Genomic DNA, 26854 nt, shown 5'->3' on the forward strand with positions numbered 1-26854 from the left:
GCTGATTCATGTTGTTGTATGGCAGAAACCGACACAACATTGTAAATTGTAAAGCAGTTATCCTCCAATTAAAAATAAATTTTTAAAAAAGAAAAAGGACATTAGGTTAAAACTAAGGGAAAAATTAAAGAAAAGAATTTGTTTCATCTAGGAAATCTAATTTGTTGGCATACAATAGTTCATAGTAATCTCTTGTAATCCTTTTTATTTCTGTAAAGTCAGTTATACTGTCCCCTCTTTTGAAGCCTCTCTTTGAATTACTAGGATCTGATTATAATGAAGTTCTCTTATTGTCAGTGTAGCTAAAATTTTGTCAATTTTTTAAATCTCTTCAAATTGTTGGTTTCATTGATTTTCTCTATTTTTCTTTCCTCCAATTCATTTTTCTCTGCTCTTTATTATTTCGTTTCTCTAGTAGCTTTGAATTTGTTTTGCTCTTTTTTCTACTTCCTCATGGTTTAAAGTTGTGGTATTGCTTTAAAATTTTTCTTCCTTTATGGATGTTTATAGTTACAAGCCTTCCTTTCAGTACTGCTTTTACTACATCCCATAAATTTCATTATGTTTTGTTTTTGTTACCAACCATCTCTAGGTATTTTTCTAAGTTCTCTTGTGATTTTTTTTTTCCTTTGGCCCAATGCTTGTTGTTTAATTTCCACATACTTGTGACTTTTCCAGTTTTCTTTCTGTTATGGATTTCTAGCTTCATTCCATTATGGTCAGAGAATATACTCTATGGGATTTTAGTCTTATTAAATTTATTGAGACTTATTTTGTAGCCAGATACATGGTCTCTACTGGAGAATATTCCATTAGCACTTGAGCATAAAGTGTTTTCTTCTGTTGTTGGATGGATTCTAATGGTTATAGTGTTGTTGGCATCCTCTTATTTCCTTGTTGATCCCCTATCTACATATTCTATCCATTTTTGAAAATTATTCATAAAATGTATGATTTATGTTTATCTGAAGGTAAAAATATACTAGGAACAGAGAAGACAGTCAGAAATCTCCAGGAACTGCCCATAAAGAGTAAAATTTCTGAAATTTTTATATTAATAATATTTTACCTATAAAAATTTAACGTAGAGAAGGCTAAGCATCTCTTCTGATTTTGAAACTCTTCTCATGCAACTCTTATCAATAGTAACCCATCAAACAAACCTAATTACTTCTTACATTTCCTCTCTTTATGAGGAGAAAGAATGAATTTTTGCAGTTTTCCAGGGGCCCTTTTGGGAATCTCAAAGATAATTTTAGTTTAGAAGATATCCTGAAAACATTGTTTTATATTTTCTATATTTGGGATGTGACTTTTCAGGGCAAAATTAAGAGTTGTTAGAGGCAGTTGGGCACTTGATTAAAATACAATTGTGGGTGCCTGAAAAACAGTACTTGGTTACCCGTCTAAGCAAAATGACAATAACACATTTACAAATAAGTGTAGAAAATAACACAATTCTAAAGAACTTTAGCTCTTCAATAAATGAGAAAACTTTTTTCTTAATCTTTTTGTCATTAAATGATCAAAAATAAAGACATCACAAAGATAACAAAGATCAAAAAATTATTCTGGTAAAACACAAAATCTGCTATCTAGGTAGATTACATACAAGACAAAGAATAAACTTTTATATTATAAGTGAAACCATCATTTAGTAAACTAAGAAAGCAAGCCCATCAAAAAAAATCAAGATAACTTTGCTCCATTTTAATACATTACAGAGCTGTATTTTAGACTCAGGTTTAAACTAGGGCAAATGAAATTTACTTCCCAGATTTGTCCTTCATTATGCTCTTTTATATTCTTGAACAAACTGACAACCTTTTAGGGGATCTGCCTGTCAAAACTAGCTTTATGAAAAGACTAAGACAGTTTTTCAGAGGCTACATGATGTGTGATACTGTAATAAGATTGGATGCAGAAGAAAATACAGAATCTAGCTATTTCTGTTAAGTCAGGCATTAAGGAGCTTTTCAAAACTGTGAAACAATCTTCTCATTCATTTTTTAAAATTTTATTTATTTTTAATTGAAGGATAATTGCTTTACAGTATTATGTTGGTTTCTACCAAACATGAACATGAATCAGCCATAGGTTTACCCATGTCCCCTCCCACTTGAACATCCCTCCCACCTCCCTCTTCTCATTCACTTTCAAAATACAATTACTTTTTTTTTTAATACAATTACTTTTTAATTGACATTAACACACAGTGACTTCATCTCAAATTAATTCAATCAGGAAATATATTTAAATTTTGTTTTAATTTCTAAAATGGTAAATATCAATAGTTATAACCTGCATATGAAAAATCTCTTTGATAATTTTTTCAGAGTACATGGGGGTCCTGAGAACAGAAAGTTTGAGAACCACTGATTTGGGAGTAAACTGCATTTTCCTTTAAAAACAAAGGCACATATCCATTTGATGCTATTGCTCATAATATAATCTCAACCACTTGTTTTAATTGTACTTTTAACCAAAATAATTTTTATTTCAAAGAGAAAACTTAGGTGTAATTGAGACCCATCTCTCACTCACTGGTAGTGTAGCAGACTAGCAGAGTTCATGAACACACAGCACAACTTTCTCTGACTACCTTCATCCCTTTTAAAGAGGAAAAATGAACACATTCCTTAACCCAAAGATACCGCCTCTCTATAGCATATAAAAATAAGAAGCAATAGTATATAAACTTAAAACTATGCTTAGTAATGAAAGTATTTGGTTTTACTTAAAAGTTATCTTGGTATCTATTATCCATTTATTAACTCAATGTAATATCAGTTTAACATTTTAAGTGAACTAAATATCTTGAAGTTTATAGTATTTTTCTTGATTTTCTAACTGTTCTAAGTATAATTAATTTGGGGCTTCCCTGGTGGCTCAGTTGATAAAGAATCTACCTGCAATGTAGGAGACGTAGGTAAGACGTTGGTAAGATCCCCTGGCGGAGGGCATGGCAACCCACCCCCGTATTCTTGCCTGGAGAATTCCATGGACAGAGGAGCCTGGCAGGCTATAGTCCATGGGGTTGCAAAGAGTCAGACACAACTGAACAACTAACACAACAACAAAAAAATTAATTTTAATGAAGTTCAAGAATATCCAACTATGTCAATAATTGCATTAAATATAAATGGTATAAATCAGAGGTCAAGGCACTTTTCTTAAAGAGCCAATAATATTAATATATATTTTAGGCTAGCAGGCCATAGGGTCTCAGACACAGCTACTCAACTCTGCCATTACAGGCAGGAAAATAGACATAGATAATATTTAAACAAATGGACATGACTCTATTCCCATAAAACTTTATTGCCAAACAAATGGCCAGCCCACAGATTGTAGTTTGATCACTTGTGATCTAAATACACCAATTAAAAGATCAAGAAAAGAAAAAAGAATATAAGATTGGCTAAAAAATCAACATCAACTGCATGCTGTCTATAAGAAACTCACTTAAATATGAATATATAGATAAGTTAAAAATAAAAGGAACTGAAAATGATACACTATGCAAACATTAATCAAAAGAAAACTGGAATGCCTATATTAATATTATATAAGACACTTTATTTTTTAATATTTATTTGTTTGACTGCCTCCGGTATTAGTTGCAGAACACAGGATCTTCATTATGGCATGAAGGATCTTTCATTGTGATACGCAGGCTCTTCATTATGGCATGCAGGCTTCTCTGGTTGTGCACTGGCTCAGTAGTTGTGGCACATGGACTTAGTTGCTGTACTGCATGTGGGCTCTTAGTTCCCTGACCAGGGATTGAACCTGCATCCCCTGCATTGGAAGGCAGATTCTTAACCACTAGGCCATCAGGGAAATCCGCAGAAAAGACGCTTTAAAACAAGGAATATCACTAGGGATAAGGAGGGATATAATGAAAAAGTGATCAGTTAAGCATGACAACATAACTATCCTAAATGTGTAATTTACCTAATGACAGAACTTGAAAATACATGAAGCAAAAGCTGATAGAACTGAAAGGAAGACTAGATAAATCCACCCTGTGGTTGGAGACTCCAGTATACTCAGTAATCAGTAGAATTAGTCAATAGATACTCAACAAGGGTATAGAAGACGTAAGTAACACTATCAGTCAACTTGATCTAATTGACATAGAATGCTCTACACCAGAATACACATTTATTTTCAGATGCATGTGGATCACTGAACATATACCACATTCTAAACCTAAACAAACCAGAAAAGGGTTAAAAATATTAAAATATAAAAAGTATTTTCTCTTACCATAATGGAATTAAATGATAAATCTATAATATAAAATATATGTATGGTTCATATTTTTATTTCCAAATATATATTTGGAAATGAAACAACATACTTCTATGCAAACACTATGCAAACATTAATCAAAAGAAAAACTGGAATGCCTGTATTAATATCATATAAGATACTTTATTTTTTAATATTTATTTATTTGACTGCCTCCAGTATTAGTTGCAGAACATAGGATCTTCATTATGGCATGCAGGATCTTTCATTGTGATACGCAGGCTCTTCATTATGGTATTATGATATAAAGGGAACATGTATCAACATAATTAAGGCCATTTATGATGAACATGTATCAACATAATTAAGGCCATTTATGATAAACTCACTCATACTCAACAAGGAAATAATGAAAGGCTTTTTTGTAAGACCAGGTACAAGACAAGGATGCCCTTTCTCACTGCTTCTGTTTAATGTAGCATTGGAAGTTCTAGCCACTGCAATCAGACCAGAAAAATAAAAAAGGCATCCAAATTGGAAGGGAAGAAGTAAAACTCACTATTTGCAGATGACATTATACTGTATAGAAGAAACCCTAAATTCTTCACCAAAAAAACTGTTAGGACTGATAAATGACTTCAGTAAAGTTGCAGGATATAAAACTAATATATGGAAATCTGTTACTTTTCTATACCCTAATAATGAACTATGAGAAAGATAAAGCAAGAAAACAATCCTGAATAAAATCGCATGAAAAGAATAAAATACCTAGGTTACTCTGAAAACTATAAAACATTGATGAAGCAATTTTAAAATTATACAAAGAAATGGAAAGATTTTTTCCTGTTCTTGGATTGGGATAATTAATATTGTTCAAATGTCCATACACCCAAAGTGATCTACAGATTTGAGGCAATTCTTATCAAAATACTCATGACATTTTTCACAGAACTTGAATAAATAATGCTAAAATTTATATGGAACCACAAGAGACCCTGAACTGCCAAAGCAATCTTGAGAAAAAAGGACAAAACTGGGGGTATCATGCTCCCTGACTTCAGACTATGCTCAGAGCTACAGTAATCTAAACAATATGGCACTGCCAAAACAACGGACACACAGATCAATGGAACAGAATAGAGAACCCAGAAATTAACCCATACACCTCTGGTCAGTTAATCTATGACAGAGGAGTTAACAATATACAATGGAGAAAAGACAGTCTCTTCTATAAGTGATGCTGGGAAAACTGTACAGCCACATGTAAAACAATGAGATTAGAACATTTCTGCACACCAAATACAAAAATAAACTAAAAATGGATTAAAGGCCTAAATGTAAGACGTAAAACCATAAAACTCCTAGAAGAGAACATAGGCAGAACACTCTGTGACATAAATTATAGAAATATTTTTCAAATCTGTCTCCTAAGGCAAAAGAAATAAAGGCAAAAACAAATAAATGGGGTGTAGTTAAACATAAAAACTTTTGCACTGCTAAGGAAACCATTGACAAAATGAAGAGACAAAATATGAAATGGGAGAAAATACTTGCAAAGGATATGATCAATAAGATGTTAATATCCAAAATACATACACAGCTCATACACTCAGTATAAAAAAAAAAATCTCAATTAAAAATGGGCAGAAGTCCTAAACAGACATTTTTCCAAAGAAGACATACAGATGTCTAACAGGCACATGAAAAGATGCTTAATATCACTAATCATTGGAGAAATGCAAATCAAGACCACAGTGAGATACCATCTGATACCTGTCAGAATGGCTAGCCTCAAAAAGACCTCAAATAACAAACATTTGTGAAGATGTGGAGGAAAGGGAACCCTTGTACACTGTTGGTGGGAATGTAAATTGAAGTTCCTCAAAAAACTAAAAATAGAACTACCATACAATCATGTAATTTCTTTCTGTGTATGTATCTGGAAAAAAAAATTTCAAAAAGATACATGCACCCCAACGTTCATAACAGGATTATTTATAATAACCAAGATAGGGAAGCAACCTGTTAACAGATGAATGGATAAAGAAGATGTGGTGTGCATAAATGTGTGTGTATGTGTGTATATATACACACAATGGAATGTTGCTGTTGTTTAGTTACTAGGTCATGTCTGAATCTTTTGTGACCCCCATGGACTATAGCCCGCCAGGCTCCTCTGTCCATTGGATTTCCCAGGCAAGAATACTGGAGTGGGTTGCCATTTCCCTCTTCAGGGGATCTTCCCAAACCAGGGATCAAACCTATGTCTCCTGCATTGGCAGGTGGATTCTTCACCACTGAGCCCACAATGGAATACTATTCAGCCATTAAAAAGAATGAAATCTGCATTTGTAACGTGGATGGACCTAGAGAATATTACACTAGTGAAATAAGTCAGACAGAAGAAGACAAATACTCTATGTTATCCCTTATATGTGGAATTTAAAAAAAGTAAACAAACCAATGTACATAACAACAGAAATGGATTCACAGATATAGAGAACAAACTAATGGTTACCCATAGGGAAAGTGAAGGGGGAGGGGGCAATACAGGAGTATGGAATTAACATGTACAAACTACTGGTGGATGCATGTTGATGTAAGGCAAAACCAATACAATATTGTAAAGTAAAAATAATAATAATAAAACAAGCAGCAAAGATATATTGTACAGCACAGTGAAATATAGCCATTGTTTTGTAATAACTTAAAATTGAATGTAACCTGTAAAAATATTGAATCACTGTGTTGTACACCTAAAACTAACAATATTGTAAAGCAACTATGCTTCACTTTTATATCTTTTTTATTAAACTTTTTATTTTGTATTGGAATATAGCCAATTAACAGTGTTGTGATAGTTTCAGGTGGGTAGCAAAGGGACTTAGCCATGTGTATATATATATATATATATATATATATATATATATATATATATATATATCTCCATTCTCCCCCAAACTCTCTTCCATCCAGGCTTCTACATAACATTGAGCAGAGTTCCCTGTGCTATACAGTAGGTCCTTGTTGGTTATCCATTTTATTTTTTCAGTTTTTTCTTTTTAAAAAAATTATTTAATTTTAATTGGAGGATAATTGCTTTACAGTATTGTGTTGGTTTCTGCCAAACATCAATATGAATCAGCCATAAGTATCCATATGTCCCCTCCCACTTAAGTCTCCGTCCCACCCCTCTAGGTTATTACAGAGCACCTGATTTGAGCTCCCTGCATCATACAGTAAATTTCCAGTGGCTATCTAACTTTACATATGATAATATATATTTTTAATGCTACTCTCTCAATTCATTCCATTTCCCCACCTCACCCCCGTATCCACAAATCTGTTCTCTCTGTCTGTGTCTCCATTGCTACCTTGATGATAGGTTCATCAGTACCATCTTTCTAGATTCCATGTGTATACATTACTATATGATATTTGTCTTTCTTTTTCTTACTTACTTCACTCACATAATAAATAACAGTGTGTACCTGGCCATTACAAACCCCCTATCCCTTCCCCCCATCCTTACCCCTGGCAATCATAAGTTTATTCTCTAAGTCTGTGATTCTGTTTCTTCAGGTTTTTTTTAATGTACTTTTAAATAATCAAATGGATCAAAGAGAAATTCATAGGGGAAGTTAGAAATAGTTTGAAAGGAAGTAAATGAAAGCACAGCATATAAAAATTTGGAGGTACAGCTAAAGTAGTGTTTAGACAAAATTTTGTAAAATTAAATGCCTCAATTAGAAAAAGATCTTAAATAGTCTAAGCCTTCACCTTAAAAAACCAGGGAAAAATGATCAAATTGAACCAAATTAAGCAGAACGAAAGGAATAATATAAGCAGACGTCAATAAGATTTAAAACAGGAAACAATTGATAAAATTGATGAAAACAAAAGCTGTTTTGTTGTTGCTGTTTGTCAATGCAATTGAGAAACCTCTAACCAGGCAGATCAAGACACAAATTAACAATGCCAAGAATGATAGTGTAGACATCACTGCAGATCCTACAGACATTACAAAAAGATAACAAGGGGATATTCTGAACAGATTTATGCCCATTAATTTGAAGGGTTAGATGAGACTCACAAATTCCTTTGAAAGTCAAACTACCAAAACTCCCACAAGAAGAAACAGATAACCCATTGAATTCATAGTTTAAAGTCTAACAGATTTTAACCAAGTGAGATTTGTCCTGGTTTCAACATTATAAACTCAGTTAATTCACCATATCAACAGATTAAGTGACAAGATTCAATATCCATTTATTTTAGAAACTCTCAACTAAACAGGAATAGTAGGGAAGTTCCTTAACCTGATAAAAGCCATCCATAAAAAATAAAACCTACAGCTAATGTCATTTTAATGATGAAAGACTGAATACTTTCCCTCTAATGACGTAAACATTCAGAAAATGTTCAGAAATTCAACATTCAGAAAATGAAGATCATGGCATCCAGTCCCATCACTTCATGGGAAGTAGATGGGGGAACAGTGGAAGCAGTGTCAGACTTTATTTTTTTGGGCTCCAAAATCACTGCAGATGGTGGCTGCAACCATGAAATTAAAAGACGCTTACTCCTTGGAAGGAAAGTTATGACCAACCTAGATAGCATATTGAAAAGCAGAGACATTACTTTGCCAACAAAGGTCCATCTAGTCAAGGCGATGGTTTTTCCTGTGGTCATGTATGGATGTGAGAGTTGGACTGTGAAGAAAGCTGAGCGCCGAAGAATTGATGCTTTTGAACTGTGGTGTTGGAGAAGACTCTTGAGAGTCCCTTGGACTGCAAGGAGATCCAACCAGTCCATTCTGAAGGAGATCAGCCCTGGGATTTCTTTGGAAGGAATGGTGCTAAAGCTGAAACTCCAGTACTTTGGCCACCTCATGTGAAGAGTTGAGTCATTGGAAAAGACTCTGATGCTGGGAGGGATTGGGGGCAGGAGGAGAAGGGGACGACAGAGGATGAGATGGCTGGATGGCATCACTGACTTGATGGACGTGAGTCTGAGTGAACTCCGGGAGTTGGTGATGGACAGGGAGGCCTGGCGTGCTGCGATTCATGGGGTCGCAAAGAGTCGGACACGACTGAGCGACTGAACTGAAGGACGTAAACAAGTCAAGAATATCTAGTCTCACTACTCCTGGTCATCATCATCCTGGTGGTTCTAACCAACGCAATAAGGCAAGCAAAAGAGTGAGAAAAGATGTGTAGAGTGAAAAAGATCAAATAAAACTACATGTATTTGCAGAAGACACATAATTCTCTTTATAGAAAGTCTAAAGAATCTACCAAAAGAGTTCCAGGAACTAGTAAATGAATTAAGCAAGTCACAGGATACAGGTCAATATTCAAAAGATGGTTATAGTTCTACATGCTGTCACTGATGTTCAATAATAAAAATAACAATCGGTAGTGATAGAAGTCAAAATAGTTGTTAACTCTGCAAGGTGGTATTAACTGGAAAGGAGCACGAGTGTTGGAAGTGTTCTTTATCATGATTTGGGTAGTGGTTATATGGGTTTTAACAGACATAAAAATTCACTGTTTTAAGATTTAAAATTCACACTTTTAAGATTAATATACTTGTTTATTGTATATATGCTATACCTCAAAACTTTTGAAAATGTTCAGTCTAATAAGGGTGATTGGAAACCAACTTACATAGTATGATATATGCCACCTGATACAAGATTCTGCCCATGGTAATAACCAAGAAATAAATATTACTGACTGACTAAGTGAAACAGTTTGGAAACTTTCCCTTACTTAGTTGAAAATAAAACTACAGTTGTTTTATATTTCACTGGACCTTCTGGTTAACTCAGTCATTAAAGTAAGGCAGGCAAACATTATATTTGAATTAGATAGCAGCAGGAGTTTTCCAGGCTATTTAGAAATATCATGGCAATAATTTCAGGAAATGTAGACAACTTCAGTGAATGCATTTCAGGGTGTGAAAGTATTGGTAAGTTTATAGATTTACAAATGTAAAAGATGTATCTAAAGGAGCTGAGATAACCTCAAATTGTAAGTAGAATTAATTTTCCTCAATAGGAAAATCTCCCCAGAAGAGAGTAGAATAGCAGAGAATAATGAAATGTAATCACAGAGAATGTTGCATTTTTGCCTCTTTCTTAGGGGACTTCTCGAGAGATCCATGCGAGACATTGCTTATTCTGTATGAGTTTGAAGTGAGAGCCAAACTGAATGACCCATTACTGGACCACTTCCTGGAACCAGTGTGGGAACTACCTAATTTGGAAAGTAAAGCATTTGAAACAATTGCAGGTAAGAGCTAAATTTGTTTTTGGAAGGCTGGTACCCATTTAAATCATTTTTCTTTCTTTCTCTTCTCTCTTTCATCCAGGTGGGAAGCAGTGTTCCCCCACAGAACTTTGTTCTCCTTCTCTAATAGCATTCTTGAACTATTCTGTATTACAATCATTTGTGTGTTTATCTTATTCTTTATACGAAATTATAAGCTCCTTAGAATCATGAGTAATAATTACTTACATTTGTTGTACTTACAAACCCTAACCATGTGCATTGCTCATAATAGGTACTTATATTTATTTTGTGCAAAATCAAATAATGTAACTACACAATAGGGATAGTAGCTCAAACTTAAGAAAGTTTTGCTCAGCTAGCTAGAAATAGATAATCAGCTGCTTCACTAATCAAAGGTGATATAATCTTATTTATTAAAGTGTACAGAGAAATATTGGTGATATTTGTAACATAATTGCCAACCTCAAATTTTTCGTTGGGCTATAAGTGGTATTTGGGGACTCAGCCTCTGTGGGGATATACTGCAAGACATGGCCTAATTATCTTCCCTTTATATCTTTCACCCTCCTCAATAAAGGTATTGGATAGCCCCAAATGTACAAGAGTCACATTTGCCTTTCCTTGTCTTGCCAAGACAGAATTTCTAGGAGCATGGAGCTGGTGGTATATACCTTATAGCCATGTGATGGTGACCACTGCTCCTTGTATAATGGAACTCCAATTCTAGAAGCCTGGTGAATGCATCTAGAAGTTTTGAGAGTTTTATCTTTGATATGTACTCTTACGCCAAGGGTTTCCTGTTTTTAATATTAGATAGAAACAGTATATTGTAGTAAAAATCTAGGTTTTTTTTTTTTTTTAATTAATTCTGAGCTCAGATCAAGTGTAGAAATTTTCATAGTTATAAAGGTCTATAGTAAAACATTTTCATCATTGCTCAGAACTGATCAGCATTTCATATATACACACCCTCAGTCCACTCTCATTCACCCACCAGTAAGTTCTCAATTATCCACTGTCACCTTTACAGACGCACACACACATGCACACCTTAATGTTTTAAAAACATTTTTCTTTTGCTTTTTGGAACTATAAAGACCATGCATCTGGTAAACTAAGAGGTTTTCTGATGTTCAGATTTGACTACTTTCATTATTGATCCACTTCAGTAAAAGCAGATCGTGGAGAATATAAATGTGTTTTTGATTAGTACCTTTTTACTGATCTGCTTCCTGTTTTTTCTTCATGTGCCCCTCCTTCACTTTGGTTCATAAGATTATTATTTCGCCTATATGACTGTGTGCTGAGTCACAGAAACAGTAGGTTCTCTGTTGATGTTTACTGGGGGGAAAAAAACACATATATAACCTAGTGATCCTACCATGTTACTCTGCCCAGAAAGTAGAAACTATCTCTGAAAGCCACCACGGAATCATCATATTATGAAATTCATTTTTGGAGTTTCGTGTTTGTTTTTGTATTTGTTTCCGGTCAGTTTCATTAGAGAAAACAAGTTGTAACCTAGGATGAAAACTCAGTGGATGAGATTATGATGTTCACAATCTTTTTGCTTATCTTCTTATAGCAATAGCAATGGAAATGCCTGCATACTATCCTTCTATTGCTCTGAAGGCCTTGAAAAAGGCTTTGTTTTTCTACAAAAGGAAGGAATCAATTGATGTTTTGAGATACAGGTTGGTAAATATAATTCAACACAGAATCCTAGCTTTTTGATAGCCAAAAGTGCTATAATTAGTGTCCCATTTGTTATCAATCATACTCAACTGGTGCAAAAGATGATTGGGGTACTCTTGTAACTCCTGGACTAAGAAGTCCTCAGCCCACAGAACAGCTCCACATTTAGACTTGTGTTACAGACTGAGGCAAGGTGAAGGAATCTGGTTGTCCCAAAGGAGAAAAAGAAGGAGAAAGTTACTTTTGTGAGTCTTTATATATAATCAAATTATTGATTAAGTGTTGGTACCTTTCTTTTAGTACTAAATATGCCAATTGTACAGAAAAGTACAAAGATTAATATAACAAGCACCAATGTATCCACTGCTCAAATTTAACAGATACTAACATTTTGGCACATTTGCCTCATATTTTTTTCTAAGCACCTTTCTTTTAAGGACCAATAAGTGCTGTACATAATATAAAATAATATTTATTGGAGATTTTATGTTCTCTATTCCCAGACATGCGGGGAAAATAGATATTGTGTGATTTTTCTCTGGAAAACTTCATAACAGTCTTTCTTTTCTGAGACATGAGAGACAGTTCTCCTGGAATTATTCCCAGTTTAAATCCAATTCCCTTTCCCCATTTGAGAATGTAATGAAATGCTTTAAAGTGCATGTAGATTAAACCAGCTCATAAAATATAGTAAACAGACACAACTCCTTAGTTCAGGAAACTAAAAAAAAAGTGAAAGACAGCCATAGGCATAATAAAATGAAGGATTGGTCAGCCCCTTTTATATCTTCAAAAATCTGTCGTTGAGCTTGAAGGCCAGATAAAATTGAAGGAAGAACAGACGTGTTTTGAAGCTCTTAGTCTGGGATGAGGTCCAGATTTTACTTGTCTCAGCCATGAAGTCAATGATTTCTTTCCTTATGGGATGAGTTTTCTCTTTTTGATTTTCAGCCAATGTATGCACAGCTTGGTTGACCTCTTAGTGCCAGATGGGGTGCCGAATACAGAACTCTGTCCCATGGAAGAAATTTGGGGCAATTTTGAAGATGCTCTGATCTTTATTAGCCAAACCGTAAGTCAAACAATATTAAACTTTAAGCTAATTTTAAAGAACTGAGTTTTCTTGTGTGTTAGAAATTACATAGAATAATGCTTTTTGATATGAGTTTTATGATGAATAAATTCATTTTAAAATGTGGTTACACACTATAAAATTTCCCTGGGTTTGTGAAATGTAAATATTAATAGTTAAAAGTAGAAAATTTCTAATACAAGTGTACTATGGAATAGGTCAAAGTGTACCATCTGGCATTTTTAATTATTTTGTATTTTCAAATCTGGTAGAATTGTTATTTCCTTGTGATCGTACTAACTCCTTGGAAAAGTTTGTTGTTACTCCTGCCACTTCTGAGCTAGGTAACAGAGTGGAAGGAACACTGAAGACGACCTATATTTTAGTCCCTCCTCTGCTGATTTTCTCTTCAGTGCAGGTTTAATTCAGTAATTTTCAAATTAGCTTTATTAAGATGTAATTTACATACCATAAAATTCACTCATTGTTTGTGTATAATTCCCGTGAGTTTTAGTAAATTTATGGTTATGCAGCTGTCACCATACTCCAGTTTTAGGAGTATTTCCATTACCCACAGAAGTTTCCCATTGCCTGTTTGCAGTTAATCCCTGCTTCCATTTTCAGATCCAGTGAACCACTGATCTACTTTTTATCTCTATAGATTTTCTCTTTCTAGATACTTCATATAAATGAAATCATACTTGTGACCTCTTGTGTCTGGCTTCTTTCAATTTAGCTTACTGTTTTTGAGGTTCACCCATGCTGTAGCATGTATCAGTAATGTAAAGGAATGGCCTTTTTATTGCTGAATAAATAGAATACTATTCTGTTGAATCAGTATGCCACATTTTGTTCACTAGTTGATAAATACTTTATTTGTTTCCACTTTATGGCTATCATAAATAATGCTACTATGAACATTTGTGGATAAGTCTTTGTTTTCAAGGGTTTTCAATTCTCTAGAGCATGTGAATTAATGGGTTATATGGTAATGCTCTGTATTTAAATTTTTGAGGAATTGCAATCTGTTTCCCAAAGTTGTTGATCAATTTTATGTTCCTACCAGCAGTGTATGAGAGTTCTAATTTCTTTACATCCTCATCAGCACTTCTTATTGTCCATATTCTTTTATTATAGCCATCCTAATGGGTATGTAATGGTAGCGCATTGTGGTTTTTATTTGAACTTCCTAGGTAGCTAACACTGTTGATCTTTTTTTCATGTGCTTATTGACCGTTTGTTCTTTGGAAAGATACCTATTCAATTATTTTCCCATTTTAAAAATTGGATTCTCAGTGAGTTTTAAGAGTTCTTTATGTATTCTAGATACAAATCCTTTATCAAATATGCTATTTGTAAGTATTATCTCCCAGTCTCTGGCTTGTCTTTTCATTTTTTAGTGGCATTATTTAAAAAGCAAATGTTCTGGCCGGCCCGGGAGCCCGGTCCGCGAGCGGCGGCGGCCGGAGGGACGATGAGCGGCGCGGCGCGACGATGAGCGGCGCGGCGCGGTCGGGCCCGGCCCGGCTCGCCGCGTTCGCTTTGCTGACCTGCAGCCTGTGGCCGGCGCGGGCAGACAACGCGAGCCAGGAGTACTACACTGCGCTCATCAACGTGACGGTGCAGGAGCCCGGCCGCCGCGCCCCGCTTATATTCCGCATAGACCATGGGCGCTACGGACTCGACTCGCCCAAGGCCGAGGTCCGCGGCCAGGTTCTGGCGCCACTGCCTATCCATGGAGTTGCTGATCATCTGGGCTGTGATCCTCAAACACGGTTCTTTGTCCCTCCTAACATCAAACAGTGGATTGCCTTGCTGCAGAGGGGAAATTGCACCTTTAAAGAGAAAATATCACAGGCTGCTTTCCACAATGCAGTTGCTGTAGTCATCTACAATAATAAATCCAAAGAGGAGCCAGTCACCATGACTCATCCAGGCACTGGAGATATTATTGCTGTCATGATTACAGAATTGAGGGGTAAAGATATTTTGAGTTATCTGGAGAAAAACATCTCTGTACAAATGACAATAGCTGTTGGAACTTGAATGCCGCCAAAGAACTTCAGCCGTGGTTCTCTAGTCTTCATGTCAATATCCTTTATTGTTTTGATGATTATTTCTTCAGCCTGGCTTATATTCTACTTCATTCAGAAGATCAGGTATACAAATGCATGGGATAGGAACCAGCGTCGTCTTGGAGATGCAGCCAAGAAAGCCATCAGCAAATTGACAACCAGAACAGTGAAAAAGGGTGATAAGGAAACAGACCCAGACTTTGATCATTGTGCAGTGTGCATAGAAAGGTATAAACAGAATGATGTTGTCCGGATTCTGCCCTGCAAGTTGTTGCACGGCACCAAGAGGCTGCAGAGCTGTGAAAACAACTCGCCTTCAGTGTAGACGCCTCACGCCCCTCCCCAGCCATTGTGCTGATCACTCTAGCTTACAGTGCGTTGGGAAGTAGGAGAGCGGGAAGGCATTGTGTTTTAATGTTACTGGTTTTGTTCCCTTTTCTGTTGTATACTTCCATATATCCCAAAGTACTTCTGTATCCCAAAGTATTTCTAATAGGAATAAAGGACTTTTCTGAAGCTCTGAAAAAGAAAAAAAAAAAAAAGGCAAATGTTCTGAATTTTGATGAAGCCCAATTTGTCATCTTTTCTTCTATGGGTCATGTTTTTAGTCATGATAAGAAGTCTTTGCCTATTCCAAAATTACAAAGATTTTCTTCTATTTTTTTCTTGTAGCTTTTATACCCTTATTTCGTACATGTTGGTCTGTGATTCATTTTGAGTTAATTTTTGTTTATGGTGTATGAGGTAAGGGTCTAAATGGTTTCTTATTTGTTTGTTTTTGCACAAGGTTATTCTTCCTCTGCTGTTTGACTTTAGTTTTCTCATGTAAAATGGAAATAATACTTTCTCTTACTCCTACACTGAGGTTCTAAGGATCAACTGAAATAATAATATGTGTTGTGAACTTTAGCAGCTCATATACATGTAAGGTAGTATTGGTATTGTAAGGGAGCTATAAAATATTAAGAAGGTTAAATGGCCTGCTTAAAGTCACACAAAAAGTCATTATTTGAGTCCATGTTAATATCCAAGGATCCTGACTTGCCCAACTGCTTCTTCATATACAAATGTCTGCAAACCACAACAGATGGTGGAATAATATAGCAGGGTGACAACCTGGTACAAACTAGCATCGTCTTACAGAAACCCAGAATTTTGGAACTATGTAATTACGGCCAGTGTGAATTTAAGTTTAAAAAAAAACTTCAGCATTGAACATTTTGGAGATACATACATCTTTTTTTTCCCCTCATCTTAACTTCCTTTTGGAAGAAGAAATAATTTAATTTCTAAGCCATGAGCCTCATCTGGACCTTCAGATGTGTTTGCCATAGTAACGAATACAAACTAAAATTAAATTGTACTATAAATTCAAATTGATCAATTTCCATAGTCTCTATGTAAGGTCAGAACTGCTCTGAGCATTTTGTTTTTGCCACTTTTATTCTGTCTAATGTATTACTGTTCCATCTCTCTGACTCTTGAATTGCCTGTTAGGTTAATATTTTTGTACTTTTTTGACCAGTCTCCCACAATAATTGTTAATTCTCTGAAACATGATGGAATAGTTAGCTTTTTATGCAGGTATTTAATAACCCTCTATCTCCTTATATAGTATATGTTGGTTTTTACTGTTTGATTGAATGTGGTGTGCATCCCTTTTGTTTTAAATGCTTGGGAAAAAAATTTGCCCTTGTTTGACTTTTCTGATGACCAGTCACTTGTTCATTATTTATTAAGCAGATAACCTTTATCAAGTATGTCCATACAGTGGCAAAATGGCTGTTGCACAAACATAAAACCTCAGGCCCACAGTATCGTGCTTTACATTTTACAGTGCATTCTTACATCCATTATTTCATTTGACCACCCCACCCTCAGTAATTCTATGAAGCAGGCAATACGTATTATCCTTGATTTACAAATGAGAGAATTTTTAAGATTCAAAAATGTCAAGTTACCAATTTGCCTAAGTTTGTACAACTAGTGAATGAAAGAATTAGAACTGTCTGACCTCAATTTCACAACTCTTTGCACCAGAACACGTCTTATTTATTTGCTCTTGCTAGGAATTTCAGTTCAAGTTGGTATTTAGTATACTTTGTGCCTAGCCCTATATCCTAAAGATTTTCTCCTCTTTTTTTAAGCTTTATGTTTTACATTTAAGTTCATAATACATTTCAAGTTAATTTTTGTGTGAGTTGTGAGATTTAGGTTGAGGTTCATTTTTGCCTATGATATCCAGTTGTCCTGGCACCATTTGTTGACAAGGCTGTCTTTCCTCCATTAAATTGCTTTTGTACTTTTGACAAAAATCGGTTGGATATACCTATGTGAGTCTATTACTGGGTTCTTCATTTTCTCTATGTGTTAATCCTTCTGCCAGTACCATACAGTCCTGATTACTATAATGTCTTAAAAGCAAGTAGAGTGATTGCACCAACTTTATTGTTCTATTGCGTAATTGTTATAAGCTGTCTAGTTCCATTGACTTTCTGTATTCATTTTAGAGTAATCGTCTCTAAATCTACAAAAATTCCTCCTGGGATTTTGATAGGAATTGCATTAAACTGTATTTGATTCCTAGGACTGCTATAACAAATTGCCACAAACTGGGTAACTTAGAATAGGAGAAATTTATTCTCTCACAGTTCTGGAGGCTAGAAATCTGAAAATCAAGGTGTTAGCAGGGTGTACTCTCTCCATAGGCTCTATGGGGAGGATCCTTCTTTGCTTCTTCCTGTCTTTTGGTGGTTGCTGTCAAACCTTGGCATTCCTTGGCTTATAGATTTATCACTCCAGTCTCTGTCACCACATGGCATTCTCCCCATCTGTCTGTCTTTCCTTTTTCTCATAAGTGCACATCCATTACTGGATTAAGAGTTCACTCTACTTCAGTATGATCTCAACTTAATTACATCTGTAGTGACCCTATTTCCAAATATGGTCATATGATGGAGGTACAAGGAAGGATATGAATTTGGAGGGGGAGCTACATCCAACCTGGTACACTATATATCAAGAATTGACATCTTAAATTATATGTCAGTTTTTAAAAAGAGTTGATGCCTTTATTATATTGAATCTTCCAACCCATGAACAGGATATGTCTCTTCATTTATTTAGATTCTTTATTTCTTTCATCAGCATTATATAATTTTCAACATACAAATCCCATATATGTGTTGTTAGATTTACATCTAAGTGTTGTGGGGGTTGTGTTTTTTGTTTTTTTGTTTTTTTGTTTTTTGAGTGATTGTAAATGGTGTCCATGTGTTAATTTCTAGTATGAAGAAATACAATTGATTTGAAGATTCTTTAGGATTTTCTGTGTAAACAACCATCTAATCTTCAGATAGGGATGGTTTTATTTCATACTTTCCGATCAATATGCCTTCTCTTTCCCTTTCTTGCCTTATTGCACAGACTAGAACCCTCAGCACCATGTTAGTAAGAGTGATGAAAGTAGATATTCATCATTAAGTATAATGTTAGCCATAGGATTTTTGTAGAGGCTCTTGATCAAGTTAAGAAAGTTCTCCCTTATTCCTTTTTTCTGAGTTTCATGAATGAGTATAGAATTTTGTCACATGCTTTTCATGTACCAATTGATATGAGCATGTGATTTTTCTTCTTTAAACTGTTAATATGAGGGGTTATATTGACTGATTTCAAATATTAAACCAGCCTTGCATTGTTGGAATAAACCCCACATGGTCATAGTGTAAATTCTTTTTATATATTACTAAATTCTGTTTGCCAGCATATTGTTAAGTTTTTTTCCTATATTCATGAGGGATGTTGTTTGGTAGTTTTTACCTGTACAGTCTTTGGTTTTGATATCAGAGTAATACTAGATTCATAAAATTTAATATTTTTGGAAAAGATTGTGTAGAATCTATGTCAGTCTTTTCTAAATGTTTGGTAGAACTCTGCAGTTTAGCTAGAGATTCTTTCCAAGAGTTTTAAAACTACAAATTCCATTTCCTTAATAATTATAGAGTTGTTCACATTATCTATTTTATATTGGATGATTTGTGGTAGTTTATATTTTTCAGTGAAGTGACCTGTTTCTTCTAAGTTGTCAAATTTAGGTGTATAGACTTCTTTGCATTATTATTCCTTTATTATTATTTTGATGCGTGCAGTGTCTGTAGTGGTATCTACTGTTTTGTTTCTGATGTTTATAATTTAAATCTTCCCTTTTTTCTCTGTCATTCTTGCCTAGAGTTAGTAAATTTTATTCACCTTTTCAAAGAACCATCTCCTCCAGTGATTTTTCTCTACTTTGTGTTTTCAGTCTCATTAATTTATGCTCTTATCTTTATTGTTTATTTCCTTCTACTTGCTTTGCATTTAGTTTGCTCTTCTTTTCTAGCTTCTTGAGATGGGAACATAAATTAATTTGAGATTTTTCTTCTTTTCTAATGTATGCTTTTAGTGCTGTAAATTTCCCTCACTGTACTACTTTATCTGTAGCCCACAAATTTTGCTATGTTGTATTTTCATTTTCATTTACCTCAGTGTATTTTTTTAATTTCCCTTGAGACTTCCTCTTTAATCCATAGATTACTTTGAAATGTATTGTTTAGTTTCTAAGTGTTTACAGATTTTCCTATTATCTTTCTGTTATTAAATTCTAGTTTTGTTCCACTGTGGTCAGAGAACACAACTTGTACAATTTCAGTTATTTAAAATTTTTGAGATTTTTTTATGGCCCTGGATATGATCTAACTTACCAAATGTTCCATGGGCACTTGAAAAGAATGTGTATTCTGCTGTTGTTGGGAAGAGTATTCTATAAATGTTGATTAGATCTCTCTGGTTAATGGTGTCACCAAGTTCTTGTATATGTTTCCTTATTTTCTGGCTAATTGTTCTATTATTTGTTGAGTAGACATGTTGAAATATTCGACTTAAAGTGTGAAGTTGCCTAGCTCTTCTCATGCTTACTGGTTTTTGCTTCATGTATTTTGTGACTCTGTTATTGGATTCATACACATTTATGATTGCTATGTCTTCTTTGTGGATTTCACCTTTTATCATTGTATAATGTCCCTCTATATCATGAGTAATTTTCTTTTCTCTGAAATCTATAATGACTAATATTAATATTGCAGCTCTTTCTATCCTTTGATTAATGTTTACATAATATACCTATTTCCATCCTTTTACTTTCAACCTTCCTATTCGAAGTAAATTTTTTGTAGATAGCATATAAACAACATGTTTCTTTCATCTACTTTGCCAATCTCTCTTTTTTAATGTTCCCTTTTTTATTAAAAGTTTCAGGTATACAACATTATAATTCAACATTGGCATATACTACAAAGTATTTACCCCAAAAAGCATAGTTACCATTTATCACCATACAATTGGCTTCCTTGACTCCTTTTGCCCAATTCCCAGTGCTCTTCCCCTCTGGTAACCACCAGTATAATCTCTATATCTATGAATTTGTTTTGTTTTTATTTTTTAGATTCTACATATGAGTGAAATCATAGCATATTTTTTCCTTAAGACTCATTTAACATAATATTCTCAATGCATATTATCACAAATGGCAAGATGTATTATTTTTTATGACTGAATAGCATTACATTGTGTCTACATGTGGAATGCTACTCAGCCATAAAAAATAATAAATGCTGCAATAAACATGGGGTACATATATTAATATCATTTTTAATTATTGTTTCATATTCTTGGGATAAATTCCCAAAGTGGAATAGTTGGATAACATGGTAGACCTATTCTAAAGTTTTAAAATAATCTCCATACTGTTTTCCATAATAACTGCACATTCCAGCCAACAGTGCACAAAGATTGTCCTTTCTCCATGTGCCCTCCAACACTTGTTGTCTTTTTGATAACAGCCATTTTAATAGATATGAGGTAGTATCTCATTGTGATTTTGACTTTCACTTCTCTAATAATGATGTTGAGCATCATTTCCTGTGCCTCTTGGGCATCTGTTTGTATCATTTAGAAAAATGTCTACTCAGGTCCTCTGCCCATTTTTCTGTTTTGTTTCGTTTCCTCTGCCCATTTTTAAATCAATTGTTGGGGGTTTTTTTGAGTTGTATGAGTTGTTTGTATAGTTTGGATATTAACCCTTTATCAGGTATATGATTTATAAATATCTTCCCCAATTCAGTAGGTTGCTTTTGTGTTTTGATGATGATTTCCTTTACTGTGAAGAAGCTTTTTAGGTTGATGTAGTCCCATTTGTTTGTCTTTTGTTTTCCTTGTCTTTGGAGACTGATCCACAAAAACATCACTAAGACCAGTGAGTTTAATGCCTATGCTTTCTTCTAGGACTTTTATGGTTTCAGGTCTTACATTCAAGTCTTTAATCCATTTTGAGTTCATTTTTGTGTATGGTGTAAGATAGTGTCTCAGTTCAGTTCAGTCACTCAGTCATGTCCGACTCTTTGAGACCCCATGAATCACAACACGCCAGGCCTCCCTCACCAACTCCCGGAGTTTACTCAGACTCATGTCCATTGAGTCGGTGATGCCATCCAACCATCTCATTCTCTGTCGTCCCCTTCTCCTTCTGCCCCCAATCCCTCCCAGCATCAGAGTCTTTTCCAATGAGTCAACTCTTCAGGCATGAGGTAGCCAAAGTATTGGAGTTTCAGCTTCAGCATCAGTCCTTCCAATGAACACCCAGGACTGGTCTCCTTGAGGATGGACTGGTTGGATCTCCTTGCAGTCCAAGGGACTCTCAAGAGTCTTCTCCAACACCACAGTTCAAAAGCATCAATTCTTCAGCACTCAGCTTTCTTCACAGTCCAACTCTCACATCAATACATGACTACTGAAAAAACCATGACCTTGACTAGATGGACCTTTGTTGGCAAAGTAATGTCTCTGCTTTTCAATATGCTATCTAGGTTGGTCATAACTTTCCTTCCAAGGAGTAAGCGTCTTTTAATTTCATGGCTGCAGTCACCATTTGCAGTGATTTTGGAGCCCAAAAATAAAGTCTGACACTGCTTCCACTGTTTCCCCATCTACTTCCCATGAAGTGATGGGACCAAATGCCGTGATCTTAGTTTTCTGGATGTTGAGCTTTAAGCCAACCTTTTCACTCTCTTTCACTTTCATCAAGAGGCTCTTTAGCTCCTCTTCACTTTCTGCCATAAGGGTGGTATCATAGTTTCACTCGGTTGCATGTGGCTGTCCAGTATTCTCAACGCCACTTATTGAAAAGACTGTCCTTTCTCTATTCTTTGCTCCTTTGTTGTAAATTAATTGTCTATGGTGGTTTGGTGGTTTAGTCGCTAAGTCGTGTCTGACTCTTGCGACCCCATGGACTGTAACCCACCAAGCTCCTCTGTCCATGGGATTTTCCAGGCAAGAATGCTGGAGTGGATCGCCATTTCCTTCTCCAAGGGATCTTCCCAACCCAGGAATCGAACCCGGGTCTCCTGCATTGCAGGTAGATTTGAAAAGTTGTTGAACCACACAAAGACGCTGGGATTCTTGGCCTCCGGAGGAGGAGAATTCAATCTGGGGCCAGAGACGAGACTTGATCGCTCAGAGCTTTTGTGTAATAAAGTTTTATTAAAGTATAAAGGAGATAGAGAAAGCTTCTGACATAGACATCAAAAGTGGGGAGAAAGAGTACCTGCTTGCTTAGTGTTAGCAATGGAGTTATATACTCTCCAATGAATCCAAAGAATGTCTGAAGGTGGTAAAGGCCTCACCAGACCTCCTCCCATAATTTACATTTTAAGATAACAGAATTAGCCAGAAGGTTTAATCCAGAGACTGTCCTCAGGCAGGATACATAATCCTAAGGAATGTAGAAGAAAGAAAAGTTTGTCCTTTCTTCCTCCTTGAGAATTCCAGACCCCTCTCTCCTTGGGGACCCCTAGATTTCTTCACAACCTGCCTAGGAAATGACTCTCTCCGATTCTTTACCAACTGAACTATGAGGGAAGCCCAGATTATCTATATGGGTGAATTATTACTGGGCTGTCAAATCTGTTGCATTGATCTGTGTGTCTTTTTGTTCCAGGACCATACTATTTAATTATTATCACTTTATTGTATACTTTGAAATCAGGAAGTGATATACCTCCAGCTTTGTTCTTCTTTCTCAAGATTGTTTTGGCTATTCAGGATTGTTTTGTGGTTCCAAACAAATTTAAAAATTTTTTCCAGTTGTGTGAAATATGCCATTAGAATTTTGATAGGGACTGCATTGAATCTTAAGATTGCTTGGGTGCTATGGATATTTTAACAATATTAATTCTTCTAATCTATGAGCATGGATTTGCTTATCTTCAGTTTCTTTCATCAGGATCTTATACTTTTCAGGGTACAGTTCTTTCACTTCTTGGTTAAATTTATTTTTAGGTATCTTACTCTTTTTAATGCAATTGTATATAGGATTTTTTTCTTAATTTCTCTTTCTGATAGTTTATTATTAGTGTATAGAAATACCACAGATTTCTGTATATTAATTTTTTATCCTGTAACTTTACTGATTTCATTTATTAGTTCCAACAGTTTTTTGATGCAATCTTTAGGGTTTTCTATATGTACAGTGTCATGTCATCTGCAAATCATGGGGTTTAGTTCTTTCTTTCTGATTTGGATGAATTTTATTTCTTTTTCTTGCCTAGTTGCTCTGGATAAGACATCCGAAACTATGTTGTATCAAAGAGGTGAGAGTGGACATCCTTGTCTTGTTTCTGATCTTAAAGGAAAAGCTTTTAGCTTTTTGCTATTGAGTATGATGTTAGCTGTGGTTTTGTCATCAGTTCAGTTCAGATGCTCAGTCGTGTCTGACTCTTTGCGACCCCATGGACTGCAGCACACCAGGCCTCCCTGTCCATCACCAACTCCAGGAGCTTACTCAAACTCATGTCCATTGAGTCGGTGATACCATCCAACCATCTCATCCTCTGTCATCCCCTTCTCCTCCCACTTTCAATCTTTCCCAGCATCAGGGTCTTTTCAAATGAGTCAGCTCTTCTCATCAGGTGGCCAAAGTATTGGAGTTTCAGCTTTAGCATCAGTCCTTCCAGTGAACACCCAGGACTGATCTCCTTTAGGATGGACTGGTTGGATCTCCTTGTAGTCCAGGGGACTCCAGCACCACAGTTCAAAAGCATCAATTCTTTGGTGCTCAGCTTTCTTTAAGGTCCAACTCGCACATCCATACATGACTACTGGAAAAACCATAGCCTTGACTAGACGGACCTTTGTTGACAAGGTAATGTCTCTGGTTTTTAATATGCTGTCTAGGTTGGTCATAACTTTTCTTCCAAGGAGTAAGTGTCTTTTAACTTCATGGCTGCAATCACCATCTTCAATGATTTTGTTGGGCTCAATAAAGGACAGAAATGGTATGGACCTAACAGAAGCAGAGGATGTTAAGAAGAGGTGGCAAGAATACACAGAAGAACTGTACAAAAAAGATCTTCACGACCCAGATAATCACGATGGTGTGATCACTCACCTAGAGCCAGACATCCTGGAATGTAAAGTCAAGTGGGCCTTAGGAAGCATCACTACGAACAAAGCTAGTGGAGGTGATAGAATTCCAGTTGAGCTATTTCAAATCCTAAAAGATGATGCTGTGAAAGTGCTGCACTCAATATGTCAGCAAATTTGGAAAACTCAGCAGTGGCCACAGGACTGGAAAAGGTCAGTTTTCATTCCAGTCCCTAAGAAAAGCAATGCCAAAGAATGCTGAAACTACCGCACAATTGCACTCATCTCACAACGCTAGCAAAGTAATGCTCAAAATTCTACAAGCCAGGCTTCAACAATACGTGAACCGTGAACTTCCAGATGTTCAAGCTGGTTTTAGAAAAGGCAGAGGAACCAGAGATCAAATTGCCAACATCTGCTGGATCATCGGAAAAGCAAAAAAGTTCCAGAAAAACATCTATTTCTGCTTTATTGATTATGCCAAAGCCTTTGACTGTGTGGATCACAATAAACTGTGGAAGATTCTTCAAGAGATGGGAATAGCAGACCACCTGACCTGCCTCCTGAGAAATCTGTGTGCAGGTCAAGAAGCAACAGTTAGAACTGGACATGGAACAACACACTGGCTCCAAATAAGGAATGGAGTACGTCAAGGCTGGATATTGTCACCCTGCTTATTTAACTTATATGCAAAGTACATCATGAGAAATGCTGGGTTGGATGAAGCACAAGCTGGAATCAAAATTGCTGGGAGAAATATCAATAACCTCAGAGATGCAGATGACACTACCTTTAAGGCAGAAAGTGAAGAAGAACTCAAGAGCCTCTTGATGAAAGTGAAAGAGGAGAGTGAAAAAGTTGGCTTAAAATTCAGTATTCAGAAAACTAAGATCATGGTTTTGTCATATACAGCTTTTATTATGTTGAGGCACATTCTCTTGCTACCCACTTTTTTGAGCTTTCATCATAAGTGGATGTTGAATTTGATCAAATGCTTTTTCTGTATCGACTGAGATGATGTAATTTTTATCCTTCATTTTGTTATATGGTATATCATATTGATTGATTTGCACATGTTGAACCATCCTTGCATCCCTGGAATAAATCCCACTTAACCATGGTGTATGATTCTTTTAATGAATTGTTAACTTTGGTTTGCTACTGTTTTATTGAGAATTTTTGCATCTGTGTTGATCAACAATATTGGCTTGTACTTTTCTTTGCTTGTGGTATTCTTGTTTGCTTTCAGTATCAGGGTAATGCTGGCCTCATAAAATGTGTTAGAAAATGTTCCCTCTTCTTTAATTTTTTGGAAGAGTTTGAGAAGGATGGGTAGTAAATCTTTAATTTTTGGAAGCATTTACCAGGGAAGCCATTCCATCCTGAACTTTTGTTTGTTGGGAGGTGTTTTATTACTGATCTAATCTCCTTTACTAGTAATTGGTCTATTCAGTTTTCTATTTATTCATGATTCAGTCTTGGTAGGTTGTATGCCTCTAGGAATTGGCCCATTACTTCTGGGTTGTCCAATTTGTTGACTTATAATTGTTCATATTATTCTCTTATGATCCTTTGTATTTATGTAGTATCAATTATAACTTTTACCTTTCATTTCTGATTTTATTTCTTTGAGTCCTCTTTTTTTTCTTGGTTAGTCTAAACTAAAGGCTCCTCAAGTTTGTTTGTCTTCTCAAAGAACCAGCTCTTGGCTGTGTTGATCTTTTCTATTTTCTTTTTAGTGTTTACTTCATTTATTTCTGCTCTGATCTTTATTATTTCCTTCCTTCCACTAATTTTGGGTTTCATTTGTTCTTTCTTCTCTGGTTTCTTTACATGTAAATTTAGTTTGTTTATGGAACAACTTTTGCTCTATCCCATAGAATTTGGTACGTAATATTTATGGGGTTTTTTTTTTTTTTTTGGTATATTTTTACTTCTCTTTTGATTTCTTCTAAGGCCAGTTGGTTTTTCAGTAGCATGTCGTTTTATATCCATATCTTTGTGGT

At 35.4% G+C, this 26854-nt stretch overlaps 1 protein-coding gene, 2 non-coding genes and 1 pseudogene across 3 annotated transcripts in view; 2 read left to right on the forward strand and 2 right to left on the reverse strand.

Moving 5' to 3' along the window:
• TEX11 (testis expressed 11) overlaps window positions 1–26854 on the forward strand; it is a 212587-nt gene that overhangs the window by 168405 nt on the left and 17328 nt on the right. The window contains exons 26-28 of the mRNA XM_055565760.1: window positions 10404–10553; window positions 12139–12247; window positions 13200–13320. Of these exons, the coding sequence (XP_055421735.1) occupies window positions 10404–10553; window positions 12139–12247; window positions 13200–13320 (380 nt within the window). The remainder of the gene's footprint in view (window positions 1–10403; window positions 10554–12138; window positions 12248–13199; window positions 13321–26854) is intronic.
• LOC129640493 (small nucleolar RNA U2-30) lies at window positions 11423–11492 on the reverse strand. Its single transcript, XR_008708860.1, has one exon. It is a non-coding gene; the product is annotated as a small nucleolar RNA U2-30 (small nucleolar RNA).
• LOC129640494 (small nucleolar RNA U2-19) lies at window positions 11635–11714 on the reverse strand. Its single transcript, XR_008708861.1, has one exon. It is a non-coding gene; the product is annotated as a small nucleolar RNA U2-19 (small nucleolar RNA).
• LOC129640413 (E3 ubiquitin-protein ligase RNF130-like) lies at window positions 14792–15935 on the forward strand (annotated as a pseudogene).

Source organism: Bubalus kerabau, chromosome X (assembly GCF_029407905.1).
Source record: "Bubalus kerabau isolate K-KA32 ecotype Philippines breed swamp buffalo chromosome X, PCC_UOA_SB_1v2, whole genome shotgun sequence".
NCBI lineage: Eukaryota > Metazoa > Chordata > Mammalia > Artiodactyla > Bovidae > Bubalus > Bubalus kerabau.